The sequence below is a fragment of the Hipposideros armiger genome, unplaced genomic scaffold (genome assembly GCF_001890085.2).
Source record: "Hipposideros armiger isolate ML-2016 unplaced genomic scaffold, ASM189008v1 scaffold_171, whole genome shotgun sequence".
In the NCBI taxonomy this organism is placed as follows: Eukaryota; Metazoa; Chordata; class Mammalia; order Chiroptera; family Hipposideridae; genus Hipposideros; species Hipposideros armiger.
In genome coordinates this window covers 2571682-2597210 of record NW_017731521.1, presented here as the reverse complement: position 1 = coordinate 2597210, position 25529 = coordinate 2571682, and the positions used below count along the sequence as shown (strand labels likewise).

General features: G+C 39.7%; 1 protein-coding gene across 1 annotated transcript in view; it reads left to right on the top strand.

Annotated features, from left to right (window-relative positions):
• DNAH11 (dynein axonemal heavy chain 11) overlaps positions 1-25529 on the top strand; it is a 307848-nt gene that overhangs the window by 184343 nt on the left and 97976 nt on the right. The window contains exons 55-61 of the mRNA XM_019651988.1: positions 3536-3682; positions 8297-8410; positions 11133-11276; positions 11890-12072; positions 13589-13690; positions 19575-19709; positions 23596-23766. Coding sequence (XP_019507533.1) covers positions 3536-3682; positions 8297-8410; positions 11133-11276; positions 11890-12072; positions 13589-13690; positions 19575-19709; positions 23596-23766 — 996 coding nt within the window. The remainder of the gene's footprint in view (positions 1-3535; positions 3683-8296; positions 8411-11132; positions 11277-11889; positions 12073-13588; positions 13691-19574; positions 19710-23595; positions 23767-25529) is intronic.

Genomic DNA, 25529 nt, shown 5'->3' with positions numbered 1-25529 from the left:
CAGAAGAAGGAACACTTGATGAATGGCATCCAGAAGCTGCAAACCACGGCCTCTCAGGTATGACCACGGTAGATTATAACTGAGTGAAATCTGTGACCTTAGAATTAAAAAAAATTTTTTTGAAGCAACATTTTAACCCATTTACATAAGGTGCCTAGTGCTAAAATTTTACAGTTTAAGGTCACAAAGAACACACTATTTCTGTTTTTTTAAGCCTAGAAAGGGATCAGCCAATTACTCTGTCACAGCTGGTTTGGAGAGAGACCTGTTGGCCTGACTCTGTATCAAGCCGTGTAGAGATGTTGAAGGGAACCCACACAGCTGATTCCTTTCTCTCGTCTCCGATGGCTTCAGTGTTCTGAGCGTATTGTCACCCAAGGATGGAACTATGATCCCTTTGGTCTTGGATGCTCAGCCCCCAGTGAGGACATCATTTCCTGGTTGAAGAAGTGATGAGGGTTGTTGTGATTGGAGTTCCTAAGTCTAGCAGTCTTCTCCGACCTTGATATCTGGTCTCCTTTTGGCCACCATCTCTATTAGATAAAAGTGTCCAGTGTTTATTGCCATCAGCCTCGGTCATATGGCCCCTACTGCATTGAAGGACAGTTCCTCTAATCTCCAGGAGTAAATCAGGAGAGAATTCGTGTCAGCCTGTACACCTGTCATCTAATTTGATTGTTAAACACCAAAGAAGTTTATGAAGTAGGTGTTGCTGCTCTAATTTTGTACATGAGGCTTAGAGAGTTTGTGGTCACAGAGCCAGTGAGGTTGGGGTTTGAAGATGAAGGCTCAAACGCATATCTCTATTGCTCTGAAAGCCCATGGACTGTTCATGGTCTCATGCTGCCTCTCTGTGTCTGGTCAAAAGAAATTACAATGAGAGAATATGGAGACTTTGGAGAATGGCTCCTCCTTTCTCTGGGCCACCTGGGCTGTAGAGCTGGAGGAAAAATCCATTGTCACTGGGGGTGACCTCCAGGCCAGAAATTCCAGTGGGTTTCCTCAGAGTAGCGTCATCAGGTCATACTCTCACTTTTCAAGAGAGTGGGCCAGTTTTTCCTCCCATAGCTGGCTGGACCACCTGTACCTAGGCTCAAAATAAGCCACAACCTGCTTGGGGAAATATATGTTTCACTCTGAAAGGCACTCAGCCCTGTCCTTTACACACTCTGTAGGTCAAAGCACCTTTTACGTCTTTCCCTCTAAGTTTCATGCACCAGGAATGGCTCTTTGGTGAAACGCAGTGATATTTACTGAGCAGTGAGTAGGTAGACCACGATTGGGAAAAGAGATACCAGAGTGAAGAGGTTTCCAGGATTGAGTGATGTAAAGAATATTTTCTGGGAAGTCCCCAAAGAGTGTATCCATATTTGTGCATCTTTTCATTCTCTTTCGAAGAATGTCTTTATTCTTCCTTTTTGTGCAGATTTTACATTACTCTGTTTCTTCTTGCCCTCTTTCTCTTTCCTTTTCTTTCTCTACCTGTGTCTCCAATTCTGTCTCACTTAAATCAAGACCCTTTTCCCCAGGAAAGATTTTTCTAGGAGTCCTGTTGAGCTAGAAGAAGATGAGTGGTTTTCTAATAATCATCTCTATTATGTGTTGATGAGTCAGGAGGTTGGAGGAGGGGAAGAAAGAAAGGGACTAGCAATTCACTCTCTGCCAAGTGCAAGGCTGCCTGGCGTCTCCTTATTCCCCCTCAGCTAGAAGCAAGAGGCAGAAAGTCTGAGAGAAAGATTCACAAAGGTGTTTTTGTTTTTTGTTTTTTACTTTTAGATTCACAAAGTCTTGAGTGAAGGACTACTGGTGATTTCTTTTTATTAGGTATTTGTGTATGAAATGCTCTTAATATCAGAAGAGTGATTAGAATATTTAATAGCTCCTTAGAAGTCTTTTTAAAAAATGGTTTGTTAGGAAAAGGAAGCATAATTTCCTATGAGGAAACCCTTTTTATAGCCACCTCTCTCTTCTCTAGATGTCAGCTTAGGTCATCAGAGATACCTGTAGTGACCTTTCTTCATAGATAAGGCCTTCCACCCAAGACTTGAGTCACTTTGCCAATTTCAGACCTAACAGCTTCCTTAGAAACTGAAATTAGGGCTGGAAATACATTTCTTCCCAGTGTCTTGGATGATTCTTTTGACTATGGCCTAACATACGACCAGTTTCACAAGAAGACAGAAGCAAATGTCACCATGCAGTGTTACCCTGAGTTCACAGACAGGCTAAAAAGTCAGTCTTAGCTGAAGCTTTAATAGTACAGGTAACAGTTGTGGTGGCCGTGCCTTTTAGGTGAAGTGTAAATAGACTTGACATGGGGCTTACCAGAGCCCTTGGATATGGTGGTGGGGTGTTGTTCCACAAGATGAAACCACTGAAGTGCCTTTAACCATTGAGTCAAAATAAATGGTTATGTTAGTTTTTTGCTTCTATCATTTAAAAAAAAATAGTAATATTTGTACTTCTGGAAAAGAAGTGGAATGAAGAGTTAATTATCGTGATGTGTAGAGGTACTTTCATGTGTTTCTGAGAGCCGAGTCACATTTTTCTCTCTAGCCTTTCACTTCTGCTTTTATTTACACAATCCACAAACTAGGGATACCTTCTGAACCTCACAAAATCCCAGCTTAAAAAGTGGGCAGAATCCTTCTTTAGAGCAGATGAATTTGTTGGTGCCTCAGAAAGACTGAGTGCCAAAGAGCTGAGGGAAGTTATTTAGTGCCCCCTCCAACCCTAGGAGGAATCGACTGGGTTGTCAGAAAAGTCATGACATATTTTTTTCTATGTTTTTCTTGCAAAAATGCGTTATGACTTTTCCTACAACCCAATATATCTGGGACACTCCCTGGGCCTCTGGCTACACCCTACTGATCCCCACAAGACACTTAGCTTTGCCCTTCTTGGTATTAGGTATTAGGTATTAAGGCAAACGCCCTATGAAGTAAAAAAAATCAGGAGGGCCGTTTCTTGTTTTGTGAGAGATAAGACCTGTGTGTAGGCATTTCGATCAAAATAAGCAACTGATCAAGTAAATTGATAACAGTCAAGGAGTATTGATATCTTCAACTTCTGAAGCCTCTAGCAGTTTTCTGTTGGAGAATGAAAGCAAGGTTCTTCCAGCTTGTCATGAAGCAGTCTTCCCATGGCCTCTGCTGAATTGAGGCTGAGCTTCACAGGACCCAAAAAGCAGGGGGTGTGCTACGGGTAACTTGGGTTCCCATGAGGACCGCTGTTTGGGCTTCCCTGACTGCGCAGACTGAGTTGAGAAGATGACCCTCTCGTTGGTGCTGACATAAATTAATGATATTTTTTTTTGCAAAACCATAGGAAAACATTTTTCTGTTTATTTGTATATGGCAAAAAAGTTGGGGGGGGGGTGGTGTTTTCGCACATTGGACTAAAGTCAACTCAGAGTAGAAACAGATGCACAATAACAAGCTGCTAGAGATCCTTGAATTGATTTTAAAAACTAAGCTGTATCTGAGATTTGTTGTTGTCAACACAAATTACTTCAAAATAATGACTTTTCCTGTAGGTGGGAGATCTGAAAGCCAGGCTGGCGTCTCAAGAAGCCGAGTTGCAACTGAGAAATCACGATGCCGAAGCTCTGATCACAAAGATCGGGCTTCAGACAGAGAAAGTGAGCAGGGAGAAGGCCATCGCGGATGCGGAGGAACGAAAGGTCAGGCTCATTCTGCCATTTAGAGTGCTGGTCTATATTTAGCACAAAATAAACCTTTGTAAGGGAACGGTTTTGAGCAACTTCCTCTCCGGGGAGCATAAAATGTAAAGAATTATTCTAGTTACACATGTAACAGCATTTCACACCATGATTACCACTTGACCTTTCTTTACAGTATGCATTTTCCCCAACCTTTCAGCTCTTTTAATGATATGAAAGAACAATAAATACTGAGCTCATTCAAGCATATAATGGACGTGGATCTTGCACATTGGGCCTATTTGTAATACAGTAAAGGTCATGAAGTCACCTCGGAGGTTTCTGAAGGTTTTCAGTTTTTAGGCAAATTGAACAACTCAATTGTTAACAAAGTCCATTCCGTCACTTTGCAAGATGGTTTTCAGATTTTGCATCTTAATAGTACAACTTGAGTTTCTTATTAAATCCTAAGGTGAATTTGGTCTTTTTGATTCAGTTGAGGCCCTGGCATTCTGTATTATGTTTTATTGTTGGAAACAATTATTTTTAAGATGATATACGTCCTGCTTTCTTTGTGCTCAGGTTTCCAGCAGTTCTGAAATAAATAGAACTTCTTCGGTCTTCTTCTTTTACCAAAACTTCAGCTTCAAATGGAAGGGATTTTTTTTGTTTTCCTTCATCTTATTTCCCAAAAGAAATATCACAGTAAACATAATGATTAATAAATATTTTAAAAATTGAATGAATGTATATGTGTAAGGTAAACTCTCTAATTTTAGACAAAAGATGATAATCAGGGCTTAGTTAATAGAAAATTGTAAATTGCTAACACTGTCATAGCCATTGAATCAGCAGGCATTATCCTTGCATTTTACAATACCAGAAAATATTTGAGTTTTTCCAGTGGTGTTGCCATTCATTCATAGACAATTGAGTTGTTTTTCTTTTTTTCTAATGTGTATTGAGCATGTTTGCCCTTAGCTTGCACAACTAAAGACTTGACAAGTATATTGAAAATCAAAACTCTAAATACACATTTTGAAAAACTGATGTATTTTGAAGTGGAAGGTAAGGCACCTTTGGCGTGACCAATTGGCATATGATTCCTAATTCTGGTAATAAATGTTTCCATTGAGTTTCAGGTAAGTAGAAGATGTCTTTAAGAGCATATTATTATATTAAGCAATTAGGTGTCACGCATGGTGTAATTATCATAAAATAATTCCACCCAGGGGATATTTTTCAGGCATTACACACACATTATACATATCATAACCCCTCTCTACAGATACCTTTTCAAGATCTTAAAATACAACAAGTACTATAGAGATATTTTCGCATTTTCACATGTGAATTCCTAAGGCAAAATTACTCTCCCAAAGAGGGTGAAAATGTTTCAGCAAATTAAAACTCATCTGACAGGTTGTTTTGTGAAGCTCTTCAAACATGAAACAAACACAAACATGAAACAAACAAATCCATACCAAGAAATAAAATGATCGTTACACGTATTTTCATTTTATCCATGAGGCTTAATTTAATTAAAAATAACAAATATTAACTGAGCACCTGTCTAGTCTCTTGAGGATATGTGACATACAAGTTTGCCCTCATGTAACTTACATTGTAATGGAAAAGACTGACAAGGGACATGTGACATGTTGATAGACAAGGTATTTTAATTTAATGATAAGTGCTCTGATGAAAATCAAATAGATTCAATGGTGGGGGAACTGTTTAATATTGGGTGGTCATGGAAAGAAGGTCTCTTTATAATTACACCACATAGAGACCAGGAATTAACACCACTTATGTTTTATGGGCTCACATTTGTCATATGTTCAGCAATGTGCTAGATTCTATGTGATCCTATGAAATTGGGGTCTCAAGGCTTAATATGTCAGAAGTCATTAAAAATTAATAACAGTATATTGCCACATTTAATGTGACTAAACAAATATTGGGGTTTAAATACTACCTTGCTGTGCCCCTTGACAACCCATGTAGAGAAGCAGGTTGAAATTGTTGCTTCAAGTTCTTAAAATAATCAAGGGCCATCCAAACCACTGGCATTGCCAGCTGTCACTTCAAGTAACACAAGCACCATTAAGCCTGAGACAATTAGTTCTTTCATCTTTGACTTATCAGCTCCAAATTCTAAGGATCCTCTAACCCCTTTCAAACTGCTTACGTTATTGAGTGGATTGTAATCCTCATGAGTGAAAGTACCTTCCAACTTGCAGGGCTCATATAATCTCTTCCTTGATTTTGAATTATCTTCAGTTTTCATATGTGTTTCTTTCCTAAACGTGGGTAGGGCTGGACTCTGAAGGACCATCGGCAATTTCTTCTAGTCTGGAGGCAGGTGAAAGCAGTTGATTAGTTTGCTAGGGCTTTCACAACACAACACCACAGATCAGGAGGCTTAAACAACAGAAATGTATTTTCTCACAATTCTGGAGGATAGAAGTCCAAGCTCAAGGTATTGGAAGGTTTGGTTTCTTCTCCTCAAGGAGAGAGAGGCCTCTTTCCTTGGCTTACAGGTGCCACCTTCTTCTTGTGTCCTCATATGTTCTTTCCTCCGTGCGCCCACCCCTGGGCGTCTCTTGTATGTGTGTCCATATTTCTTGCTGTTGTAAGGACACCAATCAGATTGGAATAGGGCCCACCCCCATGGGCTCATTTTAACTTAATCATTTTTAAAGGCCCTATCTCCATATACATCACCTTCTGAGGTCCTGGGGTTAGGGCTTTAACATGAATTTTGGGTGAACAATAACAATTCAGTCTCATAACAAGCAGTTATGGTGACTCCATTCTCTCCCTGTGACCACCACTAAATTTCACGACCCATCTGCAGAGAGCTTTTGATTAACAAAGGGCAGAAAAGTTCTGGCGTACCCAAGAATGGGACTATCTCCACATCTCTGCTTTAGCGGGTAGTGTAAAGGGAAAGCACACTCTAAGCAGCCTGTGTAGCTCCTCTGCCTTCTCCAGGCTGAGCGTCGCTGACCACTACCCAGGAGCCATGGGGCAGAGGAAATTGCACACTGAGGCTTCCCAAATCACTAAGATACTCAGCATCTTCACTATTCTAGTACCGTTGCATCTTAGTGTGAGAGGCATTGGGAATGAGAAATAAGGTGACCAACCTAAAATATTTTTTTAATTTGCATTTGTGGGTTTTCATTTATATAACATTCAAGATTGCCCTGCTTATAAAAATTACCCAAAGGAATACTACTCCATGAACAGTAAAGAAGTCAGAAGGAGGAGAATAGCAACTCCCAGTCTCATAGAAATAACGCCTAAGGAAATACTCCTTAGTTACTTCTAATACTAAAAACCTATGCTCCTGAGTCTAATTTAAAGTGATACTATTATAAATAGTAACTAACAGCATTTACAGACTCATTATACCCTTATGGAAAATACATCAACCTGAGGTAATAAGTCACTCACCCAAATATCCTCTCTTTTGTCTGTATCAGAATTCTCTACACGCTAAAAATGTAGTCTTCTTAGACTTTTTGTGGTCCATTCTTGGCAGTTTTGAGGACTGTGGTTTTGGAGCATTCTCAGTAAGCATGCAGAGTTTTCTTATTTACATTCACAGTAGCTGTGTATGTATTGGCAGGAGGTCACATATCTACCCTGAGCCAATTATGTTCATAAAAGGTGCAGTATACAGCAAAATAATGGTTAATGAGGAGAAGGGTAATTACTGCTAATAAAGCTGTAGTAGACAACATAATTTGTCGTGAGCGGTGTTTAATTTTATGATATAGTTAAACGTGTTCATTCCAACACATCTGAAGAAATGCACTTTTGTGCAGACTTTAGATTCCATAAATCGCCATCACCACAAGAACCATCCCCCCTGGTGACTGGATCCTGGTGCCCAGCGCCATAGCTTTGAAATTCCAATTTCTGCTGAGGACTGAAAATGTACTCTGCCTGGTCATTCGAATTCTATAGGTGTCCTAAGAAGAGGAGGATAAAAACTTCAAAGCTTCTCACTTTGAATTGGTTCAAGTTTACCAGCATTGTTTCCCTATATTCATATCACGAAGCTGATACAGCACCCTCTTTAACACTGGACCTTTAACAGTGGAGTGGGGCAGCCGGTTAGCTCAGGTGGTTAGAGCGCAGGCTCATAACACCGAGGTTGCCGGTTCGATCCCCACATGGGCCACTGAGATGTGCCCTCCACAACTAGACTGAAACAACTACTTGACTTGGAGCTGATGGGTCCTGGAAAAACACACTGTTCTCCAATAAAATTTCAAAAAAAAAATCGTTTAAAAAAAAAATTGAAGAACAGAGGAATCACTTAATCTCGCCTACCTTATTAGTGGCACCTTGAAGTCAAATTCGTCAAAGCCCTTTTGGAGCATTTTGATACTTGAATCCATTTGTACTGGCATTTGTCATTGTGCGTTTTGTGCATGTACCAAGCTTTGTATATACCGTGTGCCTAAAGGGAAATTCGTCTTCAGACAAAATCCGCAGGATTCAAAATGTGGACAAATGAATTATTGAACACTGCACCTGACTCAGCCGACATGTTTCAACAGAGATGGCTAAGATGATAATTTGTGTTCATGGATCTGTGTGCTTTTCCTCTCTGATTAGGTGACAGCCATTCAGACTGAAGTGTCCCAGAAGCAGAAAGAGTGTGAGGCCGATTTACTCAAGGCCGAGCCTGCACTGGTGGCTGCAACAGCTGCACTCAATACACTCAACAGGGTAAGATAGGTACTTGGAGCGTGGGAATTCCTCAAAATGATATTTAAAGTTTTTAGAGTTTGAATAACTGAACTCAGAGTAAAGTCCATGCAACCAAAAGGGGTTTTTTATTTATTTGTTTTTAAAAGACCCACAAAATAATAAAGGTGAAACAAACCTTTGAGGCTCTTCGTCATTATAGTTCAGCTTCCTGTCCCATCCAGGACACTGTCCTACCACACCCAACGAGCAGTCACTTTTTGAAAACTTCCCACACGGTGGGATGTATACACTCATGAAAGGCAATTGGGTTGTTAGCAACTGGATTTGACCCATATCCAGTTGTTCCTATTATGTGTTGCTTTAAAGACTAACTCGGGGATTCTGTATTTCCTCGGATATAAGAAGTAGCAATAATGAGAGACACTCATGAAAAGAAGAGTTGGTGGGAACAAAGCTACATAGGTTTGGCCCACGCCATTTTCCTTGATTCATGTTATTAGTAAAACCTCATTGAGTATTCAAATTCCCATAAGAGAAAATAATCTATGATGGTTGGAAGGAGGGATGGGTGTAAGGAACAATGGAATTGTGGGTGATGTCCTTTGGAAAGCCAGCAGCTGGTCTTGTTCTCAGGTTCTGCTAGGCCTTAGGGGAGAATCCCAGAGAATCAATAGGCCTGAAGTTCTGAAGAGTTGACTTCAAAGAGTAAAGGATCCAGACTTTTCACTGTTCTTTAAAGAGATGTACAACTCTTGTTTCTAAGTATTCTTTAGGAGAAAATAATTTTGACAGTGAGCAAAGAGTTATCTACATGGATATTTCTTATGGTTTTACTGAAAATACAATAAAACTGGAAAATATAAAAGAGCATAAGTATACCGTGATCGAAGATTGATTATTATGCATTCAGATACTCTGCTGCAATTAAAATGATATCGTTGAATACTAGTTAGCAACATGAGAAAATGTTTATATTAAGTGAATAAAGCAGACTCTAAAATAGGGTGTATTATGTGACCTTTTTTTTTTTTTTTAAAGATCTTTTTTATAGGGGAATTGGGAAAGGGAACAGCATTGGGGAATCGGGGAAGGGGAACAGACAACTTGCTGTCCTTTTGTTCTTCAGTCTATGATTATTGTGCTCTTCCCGGCTTAGGCAGATTGGTCACAGGCCATTAGATGGCCACTCATGGCAGCTCACAGCAGCTCACGCTGGCTGCCATCCACTCACTGTAGCTTATGGCAGCCCACTGCAGCCCCACTGCAGCCTACGCCGTCGCCTCACGGCAGCCCAGCTCCAGGTCGAGCTGTTGTTTCCCATCTTAGCATAAAGGGCGTAGCATCACTGGCCCATATGGGATCCAAACCGGTGGCCCTGCTGCTCAGAGCTCACACTCCCAAGCCAACTCTTAACCAACGAGCCACTCAGCTGGCCCCTATGTGACCATTTTTTGATATGAACATGCATGCATAGAAAATGGAATGGAAAAAATAAACAACAATCGTAACTGATTATCTCTGAGTAATAGAATTTTATGTTTTCTTTATTTCTGAGCAGCGGAATGTTTGTTTTCTTCTTTGTGCTTCTATACATTTGCAACTTTTTCTCTGAATATATTATTATTTACCCAGACAAAATAAATGTCACTTAAATATAAAGCTGATCATATACATATATATATATATATATATATATATGATGATATTTATAAATGCAGAAGAATCCTGGTTAGCCAGCTCTGTTATCATCGGCATATTTTAAGTCTGCTTTTGCTCTTATTTTTACACCCTTTTTGTTCTTTGCAATCATTTCCCAAATAAATAGGCAGTTATGGTAATAGAGCAGAATCATGTTCAACAATTGATCTGAGTGTATTATGCAGCTCATGAAATATTACAGGAAGTACTTATTTTTTAAATCATATATCATGAACTCTGTTTTTTAAATAAGTTTCAGGTACACAAAACAACCCCAACAAGTCTACTACCCCTCCGTACATAGCTATTGCCATACCATTGACTATTTTCTCTGTGCTGTACTTTACATCCCATGATTTTATATATATATATATATATATTTTTTTAATTATAGTTGGCATTCAATATTATTTTATATTGGTTTACATGTACTTCTTATAGATCCCAATGCCCTAAAGTATTTGTCCTGATACTTGTAATTTATACTATTGATACCATCTGTTGGGTAAATCAAGATTCTGACATGAAAAGATTAAGGCGTAGTGCAGAAAGTAGGTTCAGCCTATATGCACCTCGTCCCAATGGAATGGCATGGTAGTGTGATGGAAGTTGTTTCTTGTGCATGTAAAGCAGAAAAACACAACTAAGAAACACTGAACTAAGGGGTTATGTTTCTAGGAGGACTTGGTTACAATACAAATATGTTATATAGGTGGAATGGAACCCATGAATACCTTAAAAACTATATGTCTCTAAAATTTCCTGGCTCAGGGAGCAGGGCTCTGAGGGACTGGTATACCAGATGGATGATTTTTCTTGGAGGCAAAAAGGAGCAATGATGTTTCCAGAATATCAGAAAAGTGCCCGGAAAACACAACTTCTTGGGGTCCCAAGGTGGAATTCCTAGTGGGAGGCAAAGTACTGCCCAACTGAGACTGGTGTGAAAAGGACAGATAGGAGGCCCCTGAGGACCAGCTTGCCAAGGTCACAGCTGTTCTCCAGACCGACCCTGGTCCTGAATGTCTGTGTGCTTTTTCTTCAGGTTAATCTCACTGAGCTGAAAGCCTTTCCCAACCCTCCCAATGCGGTTACCAATGTTACTGCAGCCGTGATGGTCCTTCTGGCTCCTCGGGGCAGAGTGCCAAAAGACCGAAGTTGGAAAGCAGCTAAAGTCTTCATGGGAAAGGTATCCAACAGCCTGGCAAGATGAAAATCCCAGTTTCTGTTTTCAGTACTGTGGTTATACTTGACAGCAAAAGGTGTTCAAGTGAAAAGAAATTATCTTTATATTCACTAAGTGTTCTGTGTGTTCTTGAGACAGAATTTTTGTTTGGCAAATTAGAATATATGCCGAGTTGGAGGTTAGCTTGGGGTTATAGCAGCAGTTGGAAGGTTGCTAATTATTTGCAAAATTATGAAAGCAGCAAAGTGTAGGAGGAAGAAAATTACATGGATTTCTTATGCCGAAAAAATGTTTCTAATGTACAGGAGGTGAAGCACAGGGGTTTTGGGATATGTGTGTTTCTTTTTCATTTCTGCCTTTCTTTTCTTCAAAATGTGAATGCCTCCTGTGTAGGGACTGAATATTTTACCCTGGGATAGAAGAGATTTTTAAAAGTGTCCATTGCTAATTCTAACTTCATACTCTAAAAGCCTGAAAAAGTCAAACAGTAGGATAAATGCAGCTTGCCAATTTTGCCTTTGTAATGTGTGTCCTAAAAGCTGAATTTAACTTTTGATCTTGGAATTTTCTCTGCAGCTAAACTGGGTTCATTGCAATAAGTCTTTTTGCTTTACAGGTTGATGATTTTTTGCAAGCATTAATTAACTATGACAAAGAGCACATTCCAGAGAACTGTCTAAAAGTGGTGAATGAACAGTATTTGAAAGACCCAGAGTTCAATCCAAACCTGATTCGGACCAAATCTTTTGCAGCAGCTGGTCTCTGTGCCTGGGTCATCAACATCATTAAATTCTATGAGGTATCAGTCATAATTAGAGTTTTTACAGGTGTTATTCACAAAGGCCCATAAATATCTTAATTTCTAGGCCAGCAAAAAATGTAAAGTAATTTGGTATTTAATTATCTGGATAAGAGAAAGTTTTAAGAATGAGACATGAAAGTGTCAGATTATACAAAATTCTATACAGGAGGCTACATGAAATGAAATGTTGGAAACTGTCTTTTTGCAGGGGAGAATGATTAACTACTTTAGATCAAATAGCAGCAATTAATTTGATTAGATGAAAACTTGTTGCGTACATTAATTATATTTATTTATGTTAAACTACTAATTTTATGTTGATTTGGAACACATGCAAGTCTGAATTAATGTTTAATTAAACTTAATCAAAGAAAAATTCACACCACCATTATTGTAGGCTTACTGAGATGAATGAAATCACCTTTTTTTTTCTTTATTGTTTTAATTACAAATAGATTTCTACCTGTATATGTCTAATCTAAAGTTTATCCTTTGGGTAGTATAAAGATAGATGATCACTTCATTTAGTTATTTATTTATCAAATTCTGATTGTCTGCCAACTATGTTCCAAGAACTGTGCAGAACACTGGACGTAAAAAGGAAACAATGTCTTGTTCTTAACTCATTTTTGTCTTGTAAGGTTGCACGCTCAATTCAAAACTAGAATTACTTTGAATTGCCAAGTATAGTCAATGCCAAGTGTAGTCAATATCCTTCCCAGGATGATTTTCATAAAACTAGGCTGTGTTCTTGATACTGGGGACCCACAGGAATAGTGCCCTGACGACCTTTCTCTCTCTTTCGTAGATACCCGTGTAGAGACAGGTATCCATGTAGATTGCCGTTGATATATGGCCTCTCTCCATAATAAAATGCCTGACCGCTGTGCTCTAGACTGTGGCTGTGTTCTGTGTTGTTTTGCTATAAAATAGGAAATAAAATTTAATCTCCTTCCTTTCTCCTCAACAGGAAACAAATTGATCCACCTAAATTCTCAAACCACCCATTCAAACCCTTAAGGTGGCCAGGGAACTTAGAAAAGAAAGTGAAAATCGTGGTTAATATTGTGTGAGGATATCTTTACTTTCCTTTCTGGGTCCAGAGAATTCCTCCACACTTACTTTTTCTGTCTTGAAGTCAAGACTTGATCCCAGCTTTAACCACAGTTCCTGCACACTGCAATTTCTAGTGATAGGATTATATCCAAATTTTATGACAAACTGATTTTAGTGTCTTAATGGTGTTTGACATAGATAGAATTTAATGCAAGTATTTGTAACTTTAATGTCCAGGATAAATGAGTAAATAAGGGACAAGCAGAGAGGACTTGGAAGGGTACGTAGATTTTTGCTCTGGCATTAGGTAGCACCATTGCTAAGGAATAAACAACCAATTGGTAGGTGAATTAGAGATTTTAATTCTAAAGCTTCCAGCAAATATAGGATTGAATGATTACTTGTCCTCTTTGCCTTTTTATTACCTCATGAATTTAAACCCCATATGGATTTTCAGGTCTACTGTGACGTAGAGCCAAAACGCCAAGCGTTAGCCCAAGCAAACTTAGAATTGGCTGCAGCTACTGAAAAACTAGAAGCTATCAGGAAAAAGCTTGAGGTAAGTACAAACCATAACCCTGAAGACATCCCCAAGAGATGGTACCTCCTCACTTAGAATCCCCCTTCTGATGGGCCACATCTGAGCCCTTCCAAACAGAAAGGAATTCAATCTTATTAGTGTTTTCATTTACATACTTCTTTAGTAGATATTCCTTATCTGCTGTATGCTAGACACTGGAGAAGTGGGAACTTTCATGGTTTCTGCACATATGAAACATTCATGGTCTGGTGGTAGAAGGATGAGTGTAGCACACAGTGATTCTAAGAGCAAGGAAGCTGGAGCCAGACTGCCTGGGTTTATATCCTGGCTCCACTATTTACTGTTTCACCCTGCACAAGTTAGTGAGCCTCTGTGAGCCTCCGTTTTCTCATCTGTGAAGTAAGTATTATAATAGCATCCACTCCTAGTTAGGATTCTGAGGATTAAATGAGAGTAATTCACATTAAGAATTTAGCATGGTACCCAGCACATAGCTAAGTGCTTAGTGAATATTAGCCACAAATACTATCATCATTACTATTTTTACAAATACATAACCAGTCATTCTAATCCAGTGTTCTAAGCACCGGGGATGCCAAAAAAATGTATACGCATGACTTGTATTCATCTTTTGTTATCGGTATATATTGAATATTACAATTTTAATACAGTTTTTTCCTTTCTTAAAATGTATATCATTTTTTTTTGGCACCCTCTGTATATATTCATATGTGATTATATAGAGAATGCAACAGGAGCGCCAAAAAAGTACTGAGCCTGGAGAAATCAGAGAAAATTTCAAACTGAAGGTCTATTTGACACGGGCTTCAAAAGTCACCAGGATAACCAGGTCAGGAGGGGTATTCCTGGTAAAGAATAAAGAAAACAGGGACGAAGCAGTTGGTACACTTGAAGACTCTTAGTAGGCCAGAGCCCTAAGATGAGTGTTTTAGGGAAGGTTAGGACTAGGAGGAAGTGACGAAAGGTGAACTTGCAAAGATGAACAAATGCCTTCTTTGTCTTTTATGCTACAGAATTTAAATTTATATGACTAGGGATATTGAGAGATTTTAGTAGGTAATGGCATGATCAAATTAGCTTTTCAGCAGCTAAATGGAACCTGAGGGAGAGAAGCATCTAGAGGCAGAAAGACAAGTTCGAAGTCACGGTCAGGGCCTCAGTGGAAGCCGGAGCAGCCATGATGGAGACAGGGAAATGGATGCAGGGCTGGCTGGTGGGCTGTGGAGAGAGGGGGAGGAATACGGAGCAGAGATGAGGAGTTGGGGATGACTGACAAGGCAGCATGAGTAGTGCAGTCAGTGGGGCGGCTATGTAACCCTGGAAACTTAGGGACACCCTCAGAGCCTGAGTTTCTTATCTGTGAAGTGGAGATCGTAACAGCTACCTGTCAAGCAGGCATTTGTGATCCTAGGCCACCCAGAATCCAGATTTGTATTTAGGGAATTATGTTTCCTCGTTGGATACACTCACGTAGGGCTTTCGCCAGGGGTGTCCTTTGCTCTTCTAGCTCAAGACTAGATACATTATCCAAGCTTTCCCAACTTGACCACACACACACACACACACACACACACACACACACACACCCATCTCTAAAACGTGAATCATGAGCAGAAGAATAAAAAGACTGAAAACAGAGTTCATGCATTCCAGGGACAGTGTCCAGGTGAGACTTTCAAGTAGTACCTGCTCCCAACACTCAGCTCCTGGGTGTCTGTATGTGGTTCCTTCCCTCCTAACAGCCCCCGCCCCCATTTCCTTCCAGGAAATTTCCTTCAGCTAGAACTAGCTTAAATCTGTGACTTCCTGCCTATGAATCCTGGTGTAACAAGATGCTGTTTGTTGCGCAGTACACAGCCAATGCTTCATAAATGTTTGTTCCCACTCTTTGTGTGGCAAACACATGGTAGGCGTTCAGGGGTCAGAACTGGAGTTGGAGAGAGAAGTCTGGCTCGGGAGCATAGATTGGGGAATCGATGAAGATCATGTGTGTAGAGAGACTGTCCAGTGGGAGTGTAAAGAATACGGAACAATGGCAGCTGAGGGTGGACCTCAGGGAGGATGCTCCCATCTCACGGTAGATCCAGCCCGGGGTCCCTGATCAGGTGACCTCAGCAACCACAGCAGCCTGGACTGTGGTGCTCAGAGTGGCCAGGCACCCAAGCCCACCTTCTTACAGAACAGGACTTGAACTAGGCCTCCTTATGTCTGGGGCCACTCCTTGTTAATTTGGCAAAAAAGAGCGGGATTTTCAAGTAGAGAGTGCCTCCTAGATTTCAGGGCAGGGCCTGGAAAAAGGAAGAGTGAGTTCATCTTTCCAGAGCAGAGTCAGGCCTGACTCCTCAAATATACCAGGAAGGGATTAAATTGTGCTCTTATTTTACTACTCAATAATTATAAGATATCCTTTTCTGATCGTTCTTTTAATAAGATGGTTAATAACCCCCAAAAACTTTCTCCTTAAGATACAGAAAATTTCACCACCTCTCACAGTAACTCACACCCCTTTATCTTTCAAAGCTGCTTCCTCTAACAGAGCTTCCTGACCATCTCTCTCTGCCCAGGTGACCTGACCACCCCCTCCTTTCTGTCCTGTCAGTACATAGTCCAGGTACAGCACCAAGCATACTATTCAATAAATACCTGGTAATAGTTGAAAGAAAAACGAGCCAACAACAGCTGATTCAAGACAAATTAAGGATAAACATATTAATTTTATAAAAGTTATCTTCATTTGTCAAAACTCTCACTGTCAACTTGACTAAAACCTTTAGAAACATGTTGCCATCTATTGTTAATGGCTTTATGTAAATATTAGAAGCAATTTAGTGTTCACAGAAAAAGTGGTGAGGATGCTCAAGACAGCCGTGTGTGACCCCAAATTAAGATTTTTTTTGTGATTGCAGATATAGTAACCTTTTGGACACAGCCTGCAACTGGCTGAAAAGAATTGTTCAGTTCAATTGTTTCAAAGACCCACAGTGTAAGCAGACGTTCACATGTCAGTAAGCCTTAGAACTAAGCTTGAAAACAGAAGACAGTGTAATAATCGAAATGGCTTTATGAAGAACAGGGTCCCTCAGTCCCCCTGCCAAGAATGGATTTCCACAGAGTAGTTATAATATCGATGCCACAGCATCTCTGGCTGCAGTTCCCACCAAGGTTCCATTCTCTGTGAAGACACCCGGGCTGGTCATGCCAAGCACGAAATACCTCTGCATAGCTTCTGTCTGCTGGCACACGGTCAAGTCGAGGTTTGAGCCCAAGTGAAATGACAATTTCTGCTAGCTTTGCCTCCGTTTCCTCCAGCCTCTCATTTCTCCTTCCTTCTTCCGGGCTTCCCCTTCTCCTGATCTTATATGCCTCCTGTTGCCTTCTTGTCTAGGAAAGCAGGGATGTGTCTGATATCAGCATTTGTGCTGTGATGGAAATTCATTCATAGAGCGTCAGTCTCTATGTATTTGTTCTTTCACATCTTTATCTCTAGTTTCAGACTAGAAGATGGCCTCATAGTGAAGGTTTAATGAAAAAAAAATTTTTTTTAAATAGTGAGCCTGCATAGAAGAAAGGCCATCATGTGTCTCACATATACAGGGTCTGTGGATGGCCAGGAAGAAAATCCAGATCCAGTCTCTCTAACAGAGGTTCTCAACCTGTGGGTCGCGACCCCTTTGGGGGTCGAACGACCCTTTCACAGGGGTCACCTAAGACCATCGGAAAACAAAAAGATATTTACATTACGATTCATAACAGTAGCAAAATTACAGTTATAGAGTAGCAACGAAAATAATTTTATGGTTGGGAGTCACCGCAACATGAGGAACTGTATTAAGGGGTTGCGGCATTAGGAAGGTTGAGAACCGCTGCTTTAGGACAATGGTCTCGAAATGTGTTCCCTAGACCAGCAGCAGCATTAGTGTCACCTGGGAACTTGTTAGAAATGCAGACTCTCAGACCGTACCCTAGACCTACTGAAGGAGAAACTCTGGAGGGGGAGCCCAGGAACGTGGGTTTTATTAAGACTTCCAGGTGGTTCTGTTGAGCACTCAAGTTTGAGAACCAGTGGTTTAAGGCATCTGGTGGGCTGGGGTCCTTTAGGTAATTCTCTCCTTCTCCACTCCATTTACTTTTAGAACCTGAGAGGCCAGGGCCTGTCAACAACTGTGACGGGACCAACATTTTACCTCACTTGCAGGCTAACAAGTTATCCTGCAACAGTTGTATAGATGCTGGCAGAAGACATGAGACTTATGGGTCAGAGACTAAAGGACTTTATTACTCACAGCACAGCATGCAGCATGGGCCTCAAGCTTCCATCAGTTCCTTTGTCCCTCGGTTCCCGTGGGAGTGATGCACAGTGCACCAGCTGATGTTGTACACAGGGGTTTGTGTCACTGCTGAGAAATCCCAAACTTAGGAAACCCCCAATATAAAGAGGGCTGCAAGTAAACAGACCCAACCTTTGCCCAAGAGGGAAACATCTGTATTAGTCAGGTCAAAAAAGAAATCTGTCTTCTGCCTCAAGAGAAGCACTGTCTGTATCTTCCAAGCCTATTCGCCATGCACATATCTTGGGAAAGATAGTCCAGAACAAAACCTGTCATGCCTCTTCACAAGAAGCACAGAAACAAATGCAAGAGACTGGTCTCTCAATACCCAGCTCTCCTTCCCAACTTTAAGAAAAGAACTGATGTGTCATTTGATGCCTTAGTTTTATGTATATTTAGGCCAATCCTATGAATTGGGTAACATTATTATTTCCATTTTTCAGATGATGAAACTTAGGCATAGCAAGGTTAAGTAAACAGCCCACCTTGATGCTGCTGCTTAGCTGGTCCAAATACAAACTCAAATACAAATACAAGCTCTGATACTAGAGCTCACATGTGCTTATTAAAGCCTCTTGGAACTTGGCACACATTTACAAAAGCAATGTTATAACTCTTACTTAGCATTGTTAGAACTTGCAGGTAGCAAGATGCTATAATAAGGAGTCTCCCAAGTATTTGATATCTTAGTCAAGGCTTTTTTGGTTATAAGTAATAGAAACCCACTTAGAAACCTTCAAGTCGAAAAGGAGACCAAGATAACTCACGGAACTCTGAGAAAAAATGTGTGACTAGGTCTTAGGGGGAAAGCGGTCCAGGAAATGAGAAGCTGCCATGAACATCTTTTGTTGTCTCTCTAGGGTCACGTGACTTCTCATCTTGCTTCCCTTTCATCTTTCTCTTTCTCCGGAGTGGTTCCCCCTGCTTTCCTGTGCCCTTGGTGGAAGATGATTCTCCTCTAAATGAGGTCTTCCAGAATTTACACATTTCTCCAGGTCTTTTGATGCTAAGGATAATGACGTACCTCTGAGTTTCAATCCCAAGTTTCCAGAAGAGAAGATCTTCTGGCCAACCTGGGTCAGGTTGCTGAGGTCTGAAGGGGCTCGATCTTTAACACCCCTCTTCATTGTCTGAGTAATGAACCGAATGGGAAATGCAGAGTGAGTTGGTAGAGAACCCCAAAATGACCTTTATCATTAAAAAAGCTGCTACTAGATGATGAGGCTTAGGCACAAGAGAGAGAGGAAAGAGTATATCCAGAGTGTGTTTGAGTCTGCAGGGTACATCCACGTACCCCAGTCGCTGACTGCCCTCTGTCCAGTGCAGAAGGAAAGCGAGAAGACCGCACGGGGAACTGCCAGTCTGTGGTGGCACTGATGCACTTATTATCACTATATCCTCTCCTTCCCTAACATGTATGCTGCAGGGGCAGAGGTCAAAGGAGGGACAGAGGTTTGTTCCATTTACCTTAAGATAATAGATGTTTTAAGATGATTATAGTAATTCTATTTTATCTGAAAATGGCTCAAAACTTAATTTTGACTCTTATTCAGGATCTGGATCGAAATCTGAGCAGACTCACAGCGTCATTTGAAAAAGCAATAGCCAAGAAAGTTCAGTGTCAAGAAGAGGTGAACCAAACGAACAAAACCATTGAACTAGCTAACAGACTTGTCAAGGAACTTGAGGCAAGTTAACCTTTTCTTCCAAAATTTTAACTAAAATAGTCATATCAGCTTTTTTGGATTTTATCTTTATTTGCTGTCAATAGTAGCTAAATAGACATGGAATCAACAACAAAGGAGAATATTTAGTCATCATTCATACTATAGGTCTAACTTACTCCAAGTAAGAAGTGACAGATTCTCTGTATTCTTTAGTGTGTTATACACTCAGAACTGCTGCTAGATAACTGTGGTATTGAACTGTTGTTTGCGTCTTTTAACATACATTTACAGTTGAACTCTACCATCATAACATCACTTCAAGCTAAGCCTGCTGAATTTATTTTTCTCCTATGATATGTTTTTAGAGGCAACTGACATGCTAATGTTAACAGTTACTCCATTAAATGTAAAGATTAAAGTTTTTTTTTTTACAATTTTTAACTTTCTCCTGTTTTCGTGATAGAAGAACATATAAACCTTGACCTCAGTAAGTCACCGATTTTATTTTTTCTCCCATGTGTAATATACTCACACAATGGAATATTATTATGCCATAAAAAGGATTGAAGTACTGATACATGCTACAACGTGGATGAACTTTGAAAGTATCATGCTAAGTGAACAGAGACAGACACAAAAGACTGCATATTGTATGGTTCCTTGTATATGAAATGTCCAGAATGGGAAAATATGTAGAGACACAAAGTAGATGAGCGGTTGCCAAGCCGGACAAGGAACCGGGAGTATGGGAGTGGCTACTAATCTGTACAGAGTTTCTCTTTTGTGTAGGAAAAACATTTCTAAAATTAGAGAGTGGGCATAATTGCACAGGTCTGTGAACATACTGAAAAACCACTCAGTTGTGTTCTTTAAAAGGTGAATTTCATGATCTATGAATTAAATCTTAACAAAGCTATTATTGTTATTTAAGTGCTACATAAGAGTATTTAACTACATTATTAGAAATGCATTTAGCTGAAGGTGACAGAAAAGTTGGTTGACAGTGACTGAAACCAATGGGAGTTTATTTTTTACATATTACAAAAAATTCCAGGGGTAGACCATTATCAGTGTGGATTCAGGTAATTAGTGATCAGACACCTCATCTCTCTGTACATTTCTGCTTCTATAACCTTAGCAGGTGGTCATTCACCCTCATGCATCACTGTCCTTGTTCTTCCTCATACAGCCAGTCACTCTCCTACCTTATATTCCTTTGCCTTTTTCCGCCACGTGGCTGACATTTTCCCCAATAATGACATCGTTGGCTCCCTCACTTCCTTCAGGTCTCTGCTAAAACTTTTCCTTATCACATGGCTTTCTCTGTTCTCCCTTCATGAAAGGGCGTGCCCCCTGCACACACCCGCACGTCCTGCTCGGTAGCTCTTTCTCCGCTTTATTGTTTTTTCATAGCATTTAGCAGCACATGACATATACATATACATACACACACACACACACACACACACACACACACACACACACACATACATACACACACACATATAAGCTCCTCAAGAATAGGAACTTCATCTTTTTTCTGCACTGCTTGATCCCAAGCTTCTAGAATAGCCCCTGGCACATCACAGGCATCAATAGTTATTTGTTGAATGAATGAGTGAGTTTTGGGAGCCTCCTATGTTAAAAAAAAATTGGGGGCCCTTTGAAGACCGTTTTTCTTAGGTCACTTGAGAAATTCCACCACTTCTGGTGGAGTTTACAGCATCTCCCATTTAAAGGGGTAAGATTTCAGCAGTTTCAAGTGTTTACTACTTGTGAAGTACCTGAGGAAAAGAAAAAGCACCATTGAATTAGACTGTTTTCATGAAGTATTTTCAGAATGAAAGTTTTATGAAGGGGAAAACAGGCTCTACCATGTGTCTCCCACACACAGCCACGTCTTCCAAAGGCTTTCCTTAAGATGATTTAGAGGAGAGGAAGAAACACTGAATAGTGTTCACCAGCAAAAGTGTGTGTGTGTGTGTGTGTGTGTGTGTGTGTGTGTGTGTGTGTGTGTTTAAAGGATTAATTGAAGATGTCAGACCTTTTCCTTTGAGGATAAATTTTTTCTGACTAGAACAGGACACAGTTAACTTCTGAAAAGCATCAAGACGGATGATTTTGTCTATATAGCATTGACCTGGAAGCTCAACCATTCAGACTAATAAATCAGGCAATTTATATTTAATCATTAACTAACTCCTGAGCTGAACAGCTGTTCAAAATTAGAAATGGGTCACCCCAGCCAGGATGACATTACAGGCAATCTATAATGCATTAGAATAAAATTATAGTGATTTTTAACTGTCTAGAAATTTATTACAGGACATGTTCCAACTCTTAAACCCTTGTTAGCCAATGTCAGTAATGATTTATGTTGCGTGGGTGGTATAGTGAAATTATTGACGATTTCTATAGCCAATAAGTCTATGTTTAGTAAATCTTCAAATTTCAAAGCTGTTTTGGAGAATGAGGTGGGTGCACTTTATTGTTTATCATTTACTAACCAAAGACAACAATGATGGAGGGAAGGCAAATGAGAGATTTCTCTTCAAAATTAATGGATATATTGTCTGTAGCTGAGGAAGGAAAGTAATGAGTTCTATAAAGAGGGCAGCGATTTGAAGTTCCTTAATGTTTAATTATATAGCTAACTTGGGGTGATTTTTATCAAGCAAAGCAAGGAGACTATCTTAAAACAGCTTTGATAACCATTTTCACCTGCTAATTTCATGATCTCAGTGTTGGAGGTGTCATGATGACTTGCAGGCAACTGGGATTTTGATCTATTTGGACATATCATCACTTTTGTTTTCTGTGGTCACTCTTCTTTCATGAGAAAAGCTAAATTCCACAGGATTCTTGGCTTGTACTATCAAAGTGAAGATTTTTTTTTAGGACCTGATCAAATGATTTTTAGCATGCATTGAAACAAAGTGAATTAGTGAACTACCCTACAGCTTAGGCCATAGGTATTTATTGCACTTTTATTCAAATCCAGTATTAAAGGCTCCACATACTTAACCTGGAAATCAATTTTTAAACAGCCGTTCAACTAGATATAAGGACTTCAACTGCATTCTTTGATTGTATTGTCTTCAAGGCTAGTGAAGTCCTTCTGATTTCCATGCTTTTACATAGGGACTAGGTTCTGCCACCGATCGAGTGCTTTTATTAGAAAAACAACCCGAGTTTAGTAACTACCAGCAATATTTTTTAATTAATAGAATCTTGAATAGGTGGCTCTTTAAGCTTTATGTTTTAATTAATTAACATGAGTGGTGTTTGTCATTTTCCTTTTCCTAGAATAAGCCCATAGCCAGTATGCCAGTGTGTGTGTGTGTGTGTGTGTGTCTGTCTGTCTGTATGTGTATATATATATATATATATATAGTTGTCGGAGAAATCATGACGTATTTCTTTGTTTTTCGTAGCAAAAATGTGTCATAACTTCTTCAACAACCCATATGTAAATGTCTAGGACACTGTAGTAACATTGCTGAAAAGCATGAGGAGTGGTGAGCAGCCAAGCTGCCATTAAAAATCCTAACATCACTCAGTCTTGGCCATCGCTTTTCGTCCTTCACTCCCAGAGGGACAGGAGAGTGACCGTCAGCCTTTCAAGAAGGACCTCAATCACAGTGAAAGAGTTAGGACATCCAGTGAGAAGATGTTTAAGATCTAATGTCATATTGTAGTAAACTCCACTGAAGACAGTACGAGAGCTCCTTCAGAATGATGGGTTTCAAACACATGAAAGATTTGTAATAGTCATGCCAACCAGTTATGTTGTGTTCCATCTAAAGACTATGCAGGACATAGACTTTTACTGCTCTAAGGTAATTACAGTAAGCTTGCTGAGTGGATGCTTACCCTCCAATTACGTCTGAGTAATTTTATCTTTCAGTCAGAGAAGATTCGCTGGGGCCAGTCTATTAAAGCCTTTGAAGCTCAAGAGAAGACCATCTGTGGAGATGTTCTCCTTGCAGCAGCCTTTGTGTCTTATGTTGGACCCTTTACAAAACAGTATCGGCAGGAACTGGTAGACTGCAAGTGGATTCCCTTTCTTCAACAGAAGGTAAGCTCAGTTCCTTACTTTGTCAACCTTTGGGCGCGTCATATTGAAATTTCAGCAGTAAAAACAGTATGTGTACCAGGCTTTTTTGTACTTCAATAACAACGACTGACTGGAAATTCTGGTGTGAGGAAGATGTTTCTTGTGTGTTGTCATTTTTCTTATTTTAATGATGGTTAAACAGGGAGGTGAAAAATATAAAAATTCATTAGATAAACTGTAGAGATGTATTGGGTCTTCGGGAAAGTCATGACATATTTTTCTGTTTTTCAATGCAAAAATGTGTCATGACTTTCCCAATGACCCAATAGTTGGAAAACTACTTTTAACAAAATCTAAAGCTAAATTCAAACTTGGATTATTATCAGGTAGCGTGAAACCTTTTGTCTTCTTACTAATATGAGTTATTTGTTAAAGATTTTTATCCATGACTACTTTCAGACAAAAAGTGTAGCATTTTGTATCTCAGTATAAAAATAGCTCACCCTAAATTTGAAAACTCAAACTCACAAGCAAAGGGAAATCATAGATTTGGAAGATTTGAAATCATCTAATTTAAGGTCCTCCTAGAAGTTTACTGAGATACAGGAAGTTTAAATGACTTGACTGAGGTCATACAGAGCAGGAAATTAGACCTCTGACTTCTGAGCCACTGTTTTCTATGCAACAATGTGTCACCTCAGTTGATTCAAGCAGGTTCTTAATTTACATATCCAGCCCATAAGATATCCTAAGTCTCTCTGTATATTACTGTTCTACATTGGTAATTTTGCCTCAGTTTACACAGTACAGTTGACCCTTGAACAACACAGGTTTGAACTGCATGGGTTCACTTATGAGTATATTTCCCCATTTACTTAAAATTCCAAATATGGGATTTCATGAAAATAAAATTTGTTTTGAAAAGGGATAAATAAAAAAAAATTTAAATTGGTTGAATTATCCAAAATGTCTAAACATATAACCAGGGCAAAGTGATCATTTTCTGATGATATATGCTAAACATATATTTGTTTTGACTGTGGGCCTATGTTTTCTTCTGGCCCCACAGTTCTCCTCTGGGAACCCCATGTCTGTTTTCAGTCACTCTGAAAACAGACACTCGGCCCTTTTTTCTTGAGAGCATAGATACCATGAAAACTGAGAAACAGACAGTAAAGCACAACCAGCTTACTCTCCCACTCATGTCTGACCATAGCGATACCAACGGAAGAAAAGTGATTCCAAATTATGTAAGTGACAGCCCTTTGGAAGAGACTTTTCTGTCTGTAAGACACCTGGCAGAAAGTGCTGCGTAAATATACCAAATGCCTGTCCTTGTGGAATAGAGGGTTCCAGTTTCTGATCTACATATCTTTTACGACTTCTAGATTCAGTCTCAGCGAAATGGGAAGGCCATCTGTATGAACATGTGCCAGAGTCCAAAAGGAACTGAAATGGTTTACTAATCTTAAGTTTTGATTAATTTGCCTTCAACAGTGTCCCCTGATCTTGTCCTTCCAAGAAGCAGCTCCTCGTACTTCTCCTCAACATATAGAGTGTTTCTAAAGCTCTGCTTGTCTGTAGGTAACTGTCACCGAAGTGTCCCTGGCTTGTCACCTTGACTTGGCTATCCTGGGGATTCTAATGTTTGGAAATTAACCCATCAACAAGTGACTGTGATTTGTATGATTTTTAAAATCTTTAAGACAGACATGTCATTTGTTAATGATCGGTTGACATATTTAAGGTAACCTTGGAAGGAACTCTTCATAAAGCAAGCCAGC